At 33.8% G+C, this 13,740-nt stretch overlaps 3 protein-coding genes across 6 annotated transcripts in view; 2 read left to right on the forward strand and 1 right to left on the reverse strand.

Annotated features, from left to right (window-relative positions):
* Positions 1-4,781, forward strand: part of LOC115242396 (G2/mitotic-specific cyclin-B3) — a 6,702-nt gene extending 1,921 nt beyond the window's left edge. For 3 of the 4 annotated variants that reach the window (XM_029818659.1, XM_029818666.1, XM_029818672.1), the window contains exons 4-7: positions 158-607; positions 704-859; positions 1,508-1,788; positions 1,857-4,694. In XM_029818659.1, coding sequence (XP_029674519.1) covers positions 158-607; positions 704-859; positions 1,508-1,788; positions 1,857-1,908 — 939 coding nt within the window. In that variant the 3' untranslated portion in view covers positions 1,909-4,694. Of the gene's footprint in view, positions 1-157; positions 608-703; positions 860-1,507; positions 1,789-1,856 lie in introns of all 4 variants that reach the window. The other variant, XM_029818676.1, reaches the window with a different exon arrangement.
* LOC115242382 (run domain Beclin-1-interacting and cysteine-rich domain-containing protein) lies at positions 2,407-11,084 on the reverse strand. Its single transcript, XM_029818634.1, has 9 exons — positions 10,675-11,084; positions 10,429-10,606; positions 9,925-10,076; positions 9,651-9,834; positions 7,836-9,457; positions 7,405-7,587; positions 7,159-7,341; positions 6,941-7,094; positions 2,407-6,862 (listed from the first exon to the last, which is right to left on the reverse strand). Exons 2-9 carry the CDS (start codon positions 10,603-10,605, stop codon positions 6,662-6,664), a joined length of 2,856 nt encoding a protein of 951 aa, XP_029674494.1. The 5' UTR covers position 10,606; positions 10,675-11,084; the 3' UTR covers positions 2,407-6,661.
* A 499-nt stretch (positions 11,085-11,583) lies between these two features.
* LOC115242387 (trifunctional enzyme subunit alpha, mitochondrial) overlaps positions 11,584-13,740 on the forward strand; it is a 7,040-nt gene continuing 4,883 nt past the window's right edge. The window contains exon 1 of the mRNA XM_029818647.1: positions 11,584-12,326. Within this exon, the coding sequence (XP_029674507.1) occupies positions 12,251-12,326 (76 nt within the window). The 5' untranslated portion in view covers positions 11,584-12,250. The remainder of the gene's footprint in view (positions 12,327-13,740) is intronic.

A 13,740-nucleotide genomic window follows, 5' to 3' on the forward strand; every position in this document is an offset into this window, starting at 1 on the left:
GAAAAAGAAAGCTTCTACAATCTTTTTTTTTTTTTATCTTGATATAAAATATTTTGAAAACTCAGAAATTGTAATTGAATTAAGTTATACGTGTAAAATTTTTACACTATTCTCCATAATTATTAGAATTATAAAATACAAAGCAGACTTGAAATAGGTTGACGAGAACGAAAAAAAAGTCGAGAAGGACGAAAAGAGCGAAACTACGTCTTCTGTGAGCAAGAAGAAAGCATTAACTGCCGCTGAATTGATCACTATACCCGTAAGGGAATTACCCAAAGACGTGCAATGGGACTTTGACATCGAGAATTGGCTAGATCCATTCCAAGTATCGCAATATGCGATGGACATCTTTGAGTATCTAAAAGAACGAGAGCGTTTATTTCGCATTGCCGATTATATGGAGCGGCAAGTATGTCTGTCGCGGTGGATGAGAGCGCTGCTGATCGACTGGATGGTCGAGGTACAGGAATCGTTTGAGCTTAATCACGAGACTCTCTATCTGGCCGTGAAATTGGTCGATCTCTATCTGTCAAAGGTGACGGTCGGCAAGGAAACTCTACAGTTGCTCGGCGCTGCGAGTCTTTTCATAGCGAGTAAATTTGATGTAAGTTTTATGAACATATCTCTGTTATAAAGTCACACAAATTTTTATCTGATTAAATTGTACTCTAGCAGCACATGTTCTTAATTTTGTTTGTAGGAAAGGATACCACCGATGGTGGAAGATTTTTTGTACATATGTGATGGCGCTTACACACAGAGGGAACTCATCAGAATGGAAATGAATGTCTTAAGAGTAGTAAATTTTGACCTGGGAATACCTCTTTCTTACAGGTTTCTTCGGCGTTATGCTAGAGTAAGTAATGCATATTTAATATTATCAATTTATGCAGCAATTGTCCCTCATAAAGATTATTCTACCTTAAAATCTATTCAAATTTTATCTCACATATATTAAAAATAAATATTAAATATATTAGTAGTATATTATATTTCTCTTTGTAAATGAAATAATTTTCTTTCGAAAAAAGAATGAGGAAGTATTAATGTATAAAATCTGGCTGATAGTAAGATCTTCTAATGAAAGATACAGGTTCAATTTCCAATCCAATCAGTTATATCTAATATTTATATAAAACTGTATACAGATAGAAAGATATTAAAATCTGGATAGAATTAGACTTAACGGTAAAAGCAGGCACTTAACAAGGAAATAGTCCAGGTTTCAATTTCTGATCCAATTGTCCAAGTTCTTTTTGCTTTAATATATTTATATAAATGTGATAGTATGTAAATTTTATATGTACCCCCAATTATAAATCAGACTGATAAAAAAAACGTATTATTTTGAAATCATGTCAGATCATAGAAGATTAATTATGTTTTTTTATTTAAATTAGATTTTTTAATTTTTGTCATAATGTTTTATGTTTTAATGTTTTATATTTATATTTGATTTTACTGGAAAATGTACATTAATTCAATCACTATTATTTGAAAATAGTGTGCCAAGGTGTCTATGCCAACGTTAACTCTGGCTCGATACATATTAGAGTACTCGCTGATGGATTACTCGATGATCACGTACAGCGATAGCAAAATCGCAGCGGCGGCGCTGCTACTAGCATTGTTAATGAAGGACCTGGGAGGATGGACTCCAACATTAGAATATTATAGCGGTTATAAACTTGACGACATAAGAGATATCTGCATTCTTTTGAATCAGTGCCTGCATAAGAAGCATAAGGAAACTCTAATGACCGTTCGCAACAAATACAGCCATAAGTAAGTATTAATTTAAATAAAAATATTCGCGAATTGGTAGTATTCATTTCAACTTTTCTGCATTCTAGGATTTTCTTCGAAGTAGCAAAGCTGCCACTAAAAGAAACTTTAGATATATAGGTAAAACAAATAAAATTAAAAATAAAGCGATTGAAATTAATTTATATAAATAAAAACAATTGTCTAAAGTTCGATATAAGTACAGACAGATGACATTTGACAAAGTGGAAGCAAAAGACACAGACTAGTCGCTAAGACTAACTATTGTTGAGTCGATCTAAACATAGGCAATTGGAATGGTCATTAGCATGCGAATAGCGATATTCCCTAAATAATAAAATTGTATAATAATAATAAAAATATAACTTTTGATATAATTTTTATGTTTACAAAAGACTTGATATTCTCTAAATTGTATAATGCATAAAACGTAGACGAGAACGTAAAAAACATCAAACGCATTTCAAAAATGTTATAAAAAAACTTATATCACACACAAAAGCTTTATATTTTTATTATTATACTATTTTATTATTAATATTATTATTTATATATATGACGCGTGTAATCTATATTACTTTATAATCTCAATATTTATAAGTTATTTTACTTTTTTTCTTTTTTTTTTTATATTAAAACATTTATTTTAGCGCCATGCTTTTACATCTTGCGAGATAAATTTTTCAACCGAGATTTGTAGCGCCGGGTTTTCAATGTATAAAAGGAGGATGAAAAGTAATGCGCACGGTCAGATTTCTCAAAAAACGAAAAGATGTATTTTCAAGAATCGAAAAGAGAAATAAAATATATCTTTGTATATAATCGTCCCTCCCCCTTATAATATTTAATACATTGTTTCAAATAGAAAACAAACTTGTATAAACTTGTAATTTTGCAATACATGAAAAAAAAGAAATTTTCTTTAAATTGATAAAAGAAGTACAAATTGCGCGGCTTCACATTTGAATTTCATGTTTTGTATTTATCGTAGGAATTTACTTTCCAATATTGCAATACTCGTCTGTAATTTCGGAGCGATCGGACTTATAATATTCATATTGTGCAACAAATTTTACTGTGCTTTGAGTAATGTATTTTCTCGCTGAAAGCGATGACGTAAAGAATAACCGAACAGCTATATTTTATTTTGGGCATCTGTATCTCGTGTCACTCTCGAGACACTCGACCATGTGCATTACTATTTAATCTCTCTTTCTCTTCTCCTTTCTATTTCTCTCCTCTTCTATCCTCGTAATTAATCTTAATTCTTTGATGCTTTTTCTTCCAAAAATATTTCCGTAAAATTGACAATACAACTGCTGATCAACAATATAAATTATGCTTAGAGCGAATGATCATGCAGTAATTTTTATTCAAAGTTCTGTCGTATAAATAGTGTGGCGCATTGTTATGCATCGTTGTTGCATTTTACAGTCGGCTTTCCGTATTTTCTCAAGCCTATTAACTTTTCTATTTTTGACTTTTTCTTCAGTTTCCATGTCATTCTAACATCATCCTATTCGACGATCAAATTTTAAATATAAGTACATGTTAGAGAAAAAATCAAAAATAGAAAAAGCTAAACTTTCGGCCCCGTCGAGAAAAAGCACGGTGGTTCGACTGTATATAAACTGATGATGAAGCTTATGTTGCCAGGGTGAGAAATTCGGATTTCTGATTGTTACAATAGCGAATCAAAATTTATATCGCGTTTAATGTGAGATTCTCTCAATCAAAAATCCTACGCCCGATATTTTACTGAGATATAAGCTTATTCAAGGATTTATAAGTTAGCTATATATGTTATAGTAATCTAGCTAGGTACGATTTAAGCTCCTTTCTCGTACATTTAGCGAAGTAAGATTTCCCTTTTCTATTGAAAATGCGTAACGCTCACTCTGCAAACGCTTGCGTGCCAAAACTAAATGCGATTAATAATTTGCAAAAGATGCAATTCACACTATATCTATAAGATGGATAAGACGTTTCAAGACCTAACTCATATAATAGTGCTATGGTAACAGAACTTTTTCCTGAACAAAGACATGCAGAACAATCGTCAACAAAAAATAAAAAGGACCACCTGTGATATTAACATTCACTTATAATGTCACAAAATCGAAACGATAAGTGTCAAGTATTCTTTTTTTATGCTTTTTTCTAAATACAGGGTGGCCACGAAATTCTGTTACTCCTAGTATGAAATTGAAGAACTCGTGACGTAATAATGAAATAAATTCGTAATTTGCATTGTTACAATATAATCTGTTTGTATAATTAATATACTTTATTTATTGAACAATTTGCTTAAATAAAAAAAAATAAGTGTGAAGCAAGATATGAAATAATATGTACATTAATATAAAATTAATTTTAAATATATATAAAAAATAAAACATTAAAAAAAAAGATATGTTCAATGTAATAATGTACGAGATTTAGCAGATCGAAATATATTAGCCATTATTCTCATTGCAGAAGGTGGTCTATCACCAAATTCTCCATATGTGTGACATTTTTTGTATTTTTCATTGAATAAAAGCTATAAAATAAAAAGAGATAAAATATATGTAGTAAATGTGCATATAGCATATTTATGATAATGACTAATTTATATAAAAGAAATAAGGAATTTTATGGCTGCCCCGTATATATACCCAGTAATTGTGTACAGTATTTATATACGACTGCTTTCTCTCTCTTTTAGCAAAAAATAGAATATATTATACACACTTTTGAAATGATTAATCATCTCAGTAGGTTCTTATCTCAAAAACGTGAGCATAAGTAAATTATATATTACTTACTGTACATACATTTGATTGTAGATTTGCATCTGTATATGTATATACCCATAATTAATCTTTAGGACAAATTTAAAATTTATGTAATAAATATACATCAACATACATTGAGGGTTGCAGAAATGTGGGGTCAAAATTAGGCTAGTGTGTATATATATAATTAATATATTTTTTCTATTGTCGCAATGAACCTCTACTATATCTATTATCCTCAGATAGATGTGTGCTATAAACACATATAACCAAATAAAATCATAAAAATTTATTAATTGTGTTATTTTAATGTGAAATATTTCAAGTAAAATCTTTCATAATTTGCACCTAGTTAAGTAAGGTGATAATTAGTCATGTCTCTTTACAATTATGTTAAATAGATTTTAGAAAAAGCTTTTACAAAATGACTTTCAGGAATGTTTCCATTCTATTTAGTTATTATCAGAAGTGTAATGGAATTATTTTCAAAGAAATAAAACTTAAATAAGTATGTCATATTTCCCAGAAATAAAGTGATTAACTTTTTGAAGCAACTATGCAGAGATCTTTGCAAATACTATATACTTTTTAATAAATATTATATATTTTTTTAATTCAAACAGGTTTGATTGATCTTTTTCACATCAATTGTAGTTACACATTTGAATCTAATAATTTTATTCAAATACTTTTTTTTATAAACCTTTTGTTCACAATTATTATATCAAGAATTATAATAGAGTCTGTATGTCGTGCAGAAGATAACAAAATTCTGAAAATCTTACTAGTTTGCACATGCACATTTTAGCAATTTTCATAAATAAACAATAAATATACATGTTTTAAATGTCAAGAAAAATCAGGTACATACTTATTATTATTATATTATTTGGAATTAGCACTAGATACGATTTTTTTACATAATGTAATAATTTTGAGTTATTTGTATTGCTAGACGGTAGACTTAAAATTACTATTGCAATATGAGATTCTTACTGCTGATGTACAAAATAATTACAAGGAAATAATACTTTCTGTTCATCGAACGCTAGCTATGTCTGTAAATAAATATGTACATACAAATCTTTTTAAAATATTTTTCCCTCTAAATCTATAGAAAAGAATTCACAAATATGAAAAAAGAATCACAAATATATAGTAACAGACTATTTAAATACACACAAACTAATTACTTTATAAAAAATTTTTTGCAATTTTCTTAATAGTTAATTTTTGGGGGTGAAATGCAGGATTGTGTGTATCCTTTTATATTGAAAAATGTGCCAAGTTGCATTGTGCGATGTAGTTTAATAAGATATCCAATAAGATATATATATATATATATAATCAGATATCTTATTAAACAACTTAACTATTATATATATTCTAATTATATAAGATATAAATTAATCTTCCAAGATATTGATTTTCTTTTCAAAGAAGGCTTAAAACGTCCTATGGACGTTTCTATTCTAAAGTTGTTCTTTCAGGTTTCAAAAAAATCGAAATCTGACATGCAATATATCACAATGCTTCAGTCTTCGCTATTATGTATGTCTCATTCATTCAATTTTCTTTTTTTCCGAGACTGAGGCACAAATAGTATTCTCAGTTATGTCCCTGCAATGCAACAAGGAACAAAAAAGGTATTGACTTCTCTTATAAATCCCTATCACTCTATTATGCAATCTAAATGTCCATCTATATATATACAATGTATATCTAACATTTTCATACGTCAAATGTCAAGAATTAGAATTCAACTCAAACTTGACTAATCATCATAAATATGATATTGTAACAAGTTGTATATCCAAAAATTTGCATTTCTTGAATATGTATTGCCTGTGTGTACTTTACATAATAATATAATTAATAACAATATCTCAGAGACAACATAGAAATTTAAAAGATATCTATAAAATGTCTTAAACGTTTTAGAATTTTGTATCGTCTGATAAGTTTTGTTAGAAAAGGGAGGGAGACAGATGAGAGAATAAATCTCTAAGACCTCTTGAAGATGGCTTTCTACGCGAACGGGTTTAATATACGTATCCCATTCTGAATGATGTGGCAAAAAACGCCCTCGTCATTCGTCAGAGCTTCTCATCCCTTGAGATTCGTCTGTCGCGCAGCCTTACGCATCGAGGGCATTCGAGCTTATCAGAGTTTTGCTTGCAATCCATGTGGAAGCACGCACCACACTTTTCGCATCGGATCACCTTCGACAAATCCCACGGGAATATAACATCTTTGGAATAGCATAACTCGCATACGAATCCTCTAGCTTGACACAGCTAAAAAAGAATACATCGATATTATAATGATTATATTATCGATGTTATAATTATAATATTAATTATAATATATAATACCTCGCATTCCATAGTGTGCGCACAACAAACTTGAACGAGATCCTGCAGTTTGGCATACAGCATGCCAAACTTGATATTTATTAGATCTTGAATTGAGTATACATGCGGATCACTTATGATGTAATCCGGCTCCTTTTTCAGCATATTTTGAAGACTGTAATAATATTGCGAAAATGTATTATGCTGCGCTTGTATCGTAAAAAGATACTGAAATTTACCTGCTTGCAAATCGACACGTGAGCAAAAAATCCTTCAAGAAGAATAATTTTGTGCGCAAAACTCGCGTTTTATCCAATTGTTTTATTCGTCTATACAACAGCGGATTCAAATCGTTCACTTGGAACAGCGGATCCGACATCATCTGGTCCAGTAATCTGTATGAGAAATTCGACACGGGATATCTGCAGAGAATAAAGGAAACATTAAAGATCAAGATGCTTTATCAATAGTTTTTAAGAGCCTACCTGTTGAAATCCCATTTCGACAGAATTTTCCCTGGAATAAACGCCACCTGATTCGTGTGGCAGCCCGTGCAAAAGTACCGGCCCAGATATTCGCAGTAACGAAATCGATTAGCGTATTTCACGGCGACTTTCATGCCACAACCTGCGCATCTGTAATTCTGCTTCGCTATCAACGTCCGTCTTCTGAAAGAAAAATGATCGAAAGATATTGAATAGCTGAAAAAAATCTCCAAGTCGCGGGACGAGAAGAAAAAAAATATTATTAATGTTCACATTAAATGCATATCTATCAGCAGATTATATCCATTATTTACAGAATCTATATATACTCGTAAGAGATTTTATATATAGAATTCAAATAATTATAAGATCAATGTAATTGCGACGAAGAATTTTCAAATTATTATCTTTTTCTTGTTTTACACGCGTACACTGGCGGTGGATGAGGCGTGAAAATGATCTGTGGTCGCGGCGGGGCCCATTCGATTGTCCCTCTCAGCGGTATCGTCCGCGTGTCTTCGATCTCGATCTCGTCAGGGCTGACCGGCCAACTCTTCGGCATCGGCAACAATCGCTGAGGCGCATCCTTTTCAGAAACCAGCCACTGCAGCTCGCTAGCCCGAGGCAGTTGCTTCTCGTTGAAGCGACTGATGAGGGATAAAGCCACCCCTTCAGCGGACACGCTGCTCTCACTCATGATCGACTCAGTGGCGAACCTCGCGTGGCGCGGTTCCGCGTCCGAGAACAACGATGTAGTCGACGCGAGCGTGTCGCCGTTTCTCAATTTCCGTTCGTCGTCCAATTCAGAATCCTCCGTAGACATGCTGTCCGAGGGATTTTCCGGGGACGTGGACAATGGACTGACACTCTGATCAGTAGTTGTGGTTGTGTCGGTCCTACCGTCACTTAGCAGATCACCGCGGCTCCAGCCTTTACTCCGACATCTCTCCTCCTGGCGCTGCCGACGTCGCAGCCGAATCCGTTGCTTGAGCCGATTGATCTCCTCGTCGCTCTCGTCGTCGACCGCATCGACATCCAACCGTTGCAGCCGGTTACACTTGACCTGCTCGATAGCGGCAATCATTGCCTCGCAGATGCTAAAGTGCGCGTTCTCGCGATCCAACTCGGCGTCGTGGGCACGTGAGAACCGCGCCGAAGACAGGAAACTAGTCAGGCTCTGGCCTTCTACCGGACGCGGAAAATAACCAGTCGCCATTGGCTGCACGCTACTGCCGCCGTCCTCCATGAAGCTCTTCCGCGGTGTACGGATATCCTTCTGACCCTCCACTTCGAGAGTCCACGAGCCCGTAAATTCGGGCGCCGAACCTACCAAGAAGGACGTTTTTCTGCGCATCGCCAGTTGCTTCAAGAACCTCTTCTCCGCCAATTCCGCCGTCGTTACAATCGGCCGCGTCTCCTCGATAGTGTTTTTTATTTCTTCTCCATGAACGCTCGAATAAGCTTCCGGACTTTCAGATACTCTTTTACTCTGGCTATGCTTAGCCTTCGTTCTGCTTCTCGTCTTCCTAATAGGTGTTTTGGGCTTCGATATGAGTCTATCTATGTTGGAATCAACGGGTTGCTTCGACTCGGAATAATTGACGTTGATAATCTCCGCTAATTCCAATGCACGAGGTCGATTATTACTTTTGTTGCTGCTGTCGCTACTTTCTGGAATAATCGGCGAAATCTGAACCGTCTCGGTTGAATTATCTATGGCAGCGCTACTGTGGCTCTTGACCAAAACAGGCAGACTATTCCACATTTTCAGAGGTATGTCATTATTGATGTTGGAATCATTTTGCAAATTATCATCAGTAGTAATTTGTGCGGGCTTTGTTGGTTCATTTTCGACGCTGTCCACTTCGTGGGTAATAGACTGCATTGCAGTCCTCAAATGAGACTGCGTTGAAACCTTTAAGTATCTATTAAGATCTCTTTCACTTTTGTCTTGTACAAGGATATGATTAACACCAGAAAGATTGACCGGATATGAGGATGAGCGACGATGTCGTCTGGGACTCGTTTTAGGCGATATCCATGATGGCAGAAACTGTAAATTCACGAATAGAAAAGTATCAAAATTATTGAACTTATTAAAATCCGTTATGTAATACATCTTATAATATAATATTATAATTTATTTAAATGAAGCAAGTTTCTCTGAATTTTAGAATTTCAGAAATTTTAATTTAGAAGTTTCAGAATTTCAAGTTCTGGAAATAACGCCAAAATACTATACTCACTAAGCAAGGATCGATTTCTGCGAACAGTACAGGTTGATTCCTCTCGATTGCTCGTAAATACAAAAGTGTCGCTTCCGCCAAATTTTCTTGACAAAGAAACGCCCATGGCTCCAGACAAGAGAGCAAATGTTCCTTATCTGATAGAAGCCATGATAATTTGTGTGATAAAGAATGACTTTCTAAACTGTAAATACATGAATCTATCAGTGTTTGCCTTAATAAAAAAATCGTTTAAAAAATATATTGAAGATGTATAAAGAAAAAGAAGATTAACCTCTTGTATAGCCACAACATATCCTTCTTAGATGTTATTTCAGCTGGCAAATTGCATAGATAATCCTCATTTTCCGATAACACTGGTGATGTTGCTAAAGACGGCTGAAGCCAATTCAGTCCTTGAATGAATATCCAACAGTCTGGTTCACCCTTATAAAAATATTTTCATAAAATTTGTGTGATAAAATTTCTTCAGATAAGTATAGATAATCAAAGAAAATCGTATTTACAATTATGTTTATAATTATCATAAATTTTTATTATAGAATAAATGTTTTCATATCGAAACTCAATCGTGCAAAAACACAAGTGTTTATAAAAATTGACACAAGATATAAGATTGATATAAGAATATAAAGTGTAACAAGAATAAATTGTATAAAATAATTATTAATTGTAATTAGATTATTATGTAATTATTATATAATAATCTAATACGTCAAAATATACTATAAATAATATTTTCATTGAAAAAGCTTTGGAAGTAACAAACGCAGCTAACATTGGTATCGAATATACGACAGCCATGTTTAAATATCTTCTCCATTGCATTGTGCAGCCGATTTAGGCCACCGTAAACGTTCCAAACATTGGACACTCCAATCAACAGACCCTCCGCAGTGGATCGTAAACTCTGTAGAAGTTGCCACTGTTCCTTAATGTGAGCGTTCTCAGACATCCTGCAATTATTGTCAAGATATCATCATTGTTTCATTCAAACATATAATTTCGAATCCTTTGATCTTACCCGATCAATCACGACAAACGATGACGAAGAGAAGTTTCGCCCATAAGGGTATTAGATTACAGTTGACAGATATAAATCGGATATCCTTTCTCTTTCCACGCCTTCTCAGTCAAACGCAATAATACTTTTTATGGGCAAATTAATACATCTTGTGCGAGATAACAGATTAATATAAAGCGAAATTATCGCGATAATTATTAGGCGTTTAATTACACCCGAATGAGAGGCGGAAATTATGACTATTGTCACGAGATTATTCGCATCGAAAATCGATTGTTCAGATGACACACGTGTTACACACGGGTAACCCGGAAGAAACGGGCAACTCCCGTCGTATGATCACGAGCAATCGTAACGAGAGCGATCATATGGTTTAGAATCAATGTTTACGTCGGTAACTATAGACTATAGTCATTGAATCATGAAGAGTCGAGCATTCTAGATGGGCGACTCGATGAAATATCTCGATAATAAATTTTTTTATGTGGTATATTTTATAGAATAAATATATATACACATATATATGGATATATTTCATATATATTATGGATTTTTTCTCTTTAGTTGTTTATAAGTTGTACAGCGACCATTTGCAAAAATTGAAAGATGGAGTTGTAAGAACATTTAATTTTTAAATCTGGCATTTTATTTATATATATTATATATCTCGGACGCAATCTTTTTTTACACTATACAATCAATTTTATTATTATACAACAATAATACATATTTTTATTACATAAAAAAGTTAAAGAAAATTATTGAGTAATCGATTTTCTATGAAAAAAAAATCACACAGTTTTTATAGTTATCAAAATCGTTATTCCAAAAATCAATTAAAATGATATATTATGAAATTAAAAATAATTATAATTATTTCTGCTCGATAAACGCGAATAATGAAGATGTCATTCGTAACATAATTATTAATAATCAGGCAATCGAATATATACATATGTTATCGTTTATTAATTATGTATTAATAGACATATTAATTCGAAAGTGTCAGATAAAATATTCTCGTTGATTCAACATTGATGCTACGTATGCGTAACACACACATCGACACAAATAAATAATGTAAGTCAAGATCAAAGTCCACAAGAAGTTGCCTCCTCCACGTGTGCATAATACATATACACGCACTTTGATACCTCGGTCCGGCCGGTAAATGACCGGATATCGAAATTTTTCCCTTTAAACCTTCTCAGTTTGACAGGAAACAGCTGAGAAAGAGACAGAATCTCCTTCCCCCTGTTTCATCTTAAAAACACCGAAACCGATATAATTTAAAATCTCGAAAAATCGCTTTTCTCGCGTCTTTTACAGTAAATCGTTGAACCATCGATTCCTTGCTTACCGATCGAGTCTCGAAGGAAACTTCGATGTATTCTCGATATACTCTCTCCCCGCATGAAAGCTACAGGGGATCGCCCGCAGTTAGGGCGACGACACACTCGTATTCAGTGAATGAGTGTCGCGTTGCGTGCGTGACTCGCGACTTTTCTTTCTGCTCTCCATGAGAGTGAATTCGCCAGTTAAATTCGTTTAAAGAAATTCGAATCGACCAAGAGATATGGCCAGCTGCAGGCTCTTCGGCGTCCTCGTGCGCGGTTCCCGCGCCAACGTGAATATCGCTTCAAGATGCACAGGTGATTGATTACGTATGCACACTGTGCGCGTGTGTGTGTGTGTGTATGTGTGCTGTTGTCAGAGGGAGAAAGAGATATATATTATAATATATATTTTATTTCGTAAAGCGTGAGGGATAATCATATGTGTCGCATGTTGAAGGTTTACCTCGAGATATCCCCGGGAGAAAATATGCATTATATGAAACGCATAAAAATCTTGATCTCGAACTTTTCTACTTGGCAACAATCCGGAGTTAAGAGAGAGAAACATCGGAGATCGAGTAGAAGTCAATGACGTGCGATTTACATCGGTTCGAGGCTCGAATTATCCGCTTGACAGCACAATGACAGATGCACCGGCGATTTTTGACACTTGATACCATTGGTGTTTGTACGACACCGATATATATAAATTCGCCGGTCGAATAACACCGACCTGTATGTGTGCTGTTGTCAGAGGGAGAAAGAGATATATATTATAATATATATTTTATTTCGTAAAGCGTGAGGGATAATCATATGTGTCGCATGTTGAAGGTTTACCTCGAGATATCCCCGGGAGAAAATATGCATTATATGAAACGCATAAAAATCTTGATCTCGAACTTTTCTACTTGGCAACAATCCGGAGTTAAGAGAGAGAAACATCGGAGATCGAGTAGAAGTCAATGACGTGCGATTTACATCGGTTCGAGGCTCGAATTATCCGCTTGACAGCACAATGACAGATGCACCGGCGATTTTTGACACTTGATACCATTGGTGTTTGTACGACACCGATATATATAAATTCGCCGGTCGAATAACACCGACCTTTGATCTCACGTTGAAGAGAGAGAGAAAGATTGATGATTAACTCAGGGTTGTTGAGATTGACCTACGGACCCGCGGACGCGATACCTAAAATTAAATCATTCTGAGGAATATTTTTGCTAAACTCGTGTCAAGAATTATGGACTCACGGATTCTGTGATCATGCGTTCCATATAAAAATAAAAATATGAAATAAAAAAGTCATGCATTTCAAATAAAAAATAAGAACACTCGAACTTCATCAAGTTCTCCTATAATTCACAAAAAATTCCGCGCCAGCGATGCTTTATGTACGTCAAATAAAAAATAAATAGAAAATAAATAGATAAATAGAAAATGTATGTATAAAAGTATATGTTAGATAATGTAACTGGAGAGATTAGATTAGTTTTCATTCTTCTTTTGTTTTTTTCCTTTTTTCTTAAAAAATATTTTGTTGCACATTTTATGCACTGCAAATAAAATAAGTATATAAAAACAAAAGAAACAAGAGAACAAGAAAAATATTTAAATGTGTAGAAAGACAGGAATTAAAAAGGAAATACTTATAATAGATCTATCTTAACTCGAGGGAAAAAATATCAAACTTGAAATTAGATTAATAATAATTTTTGATTGA

Source organism: Formica exsecta, unplaced genomic scaffold (assembly GCF_003651465.1).
Source record: "Formica exsecta isolate Colony F162 unplaced genomic scaffold, ASM365146v1 scaffold120, whole genome shotgun sequence".
Classification (NCBI taxonomy): Eukaryota; Metazoa; Arthropoda; class Insecta; order Hymenoptera; family Formicidae; genus Formica; species Formica exsecta.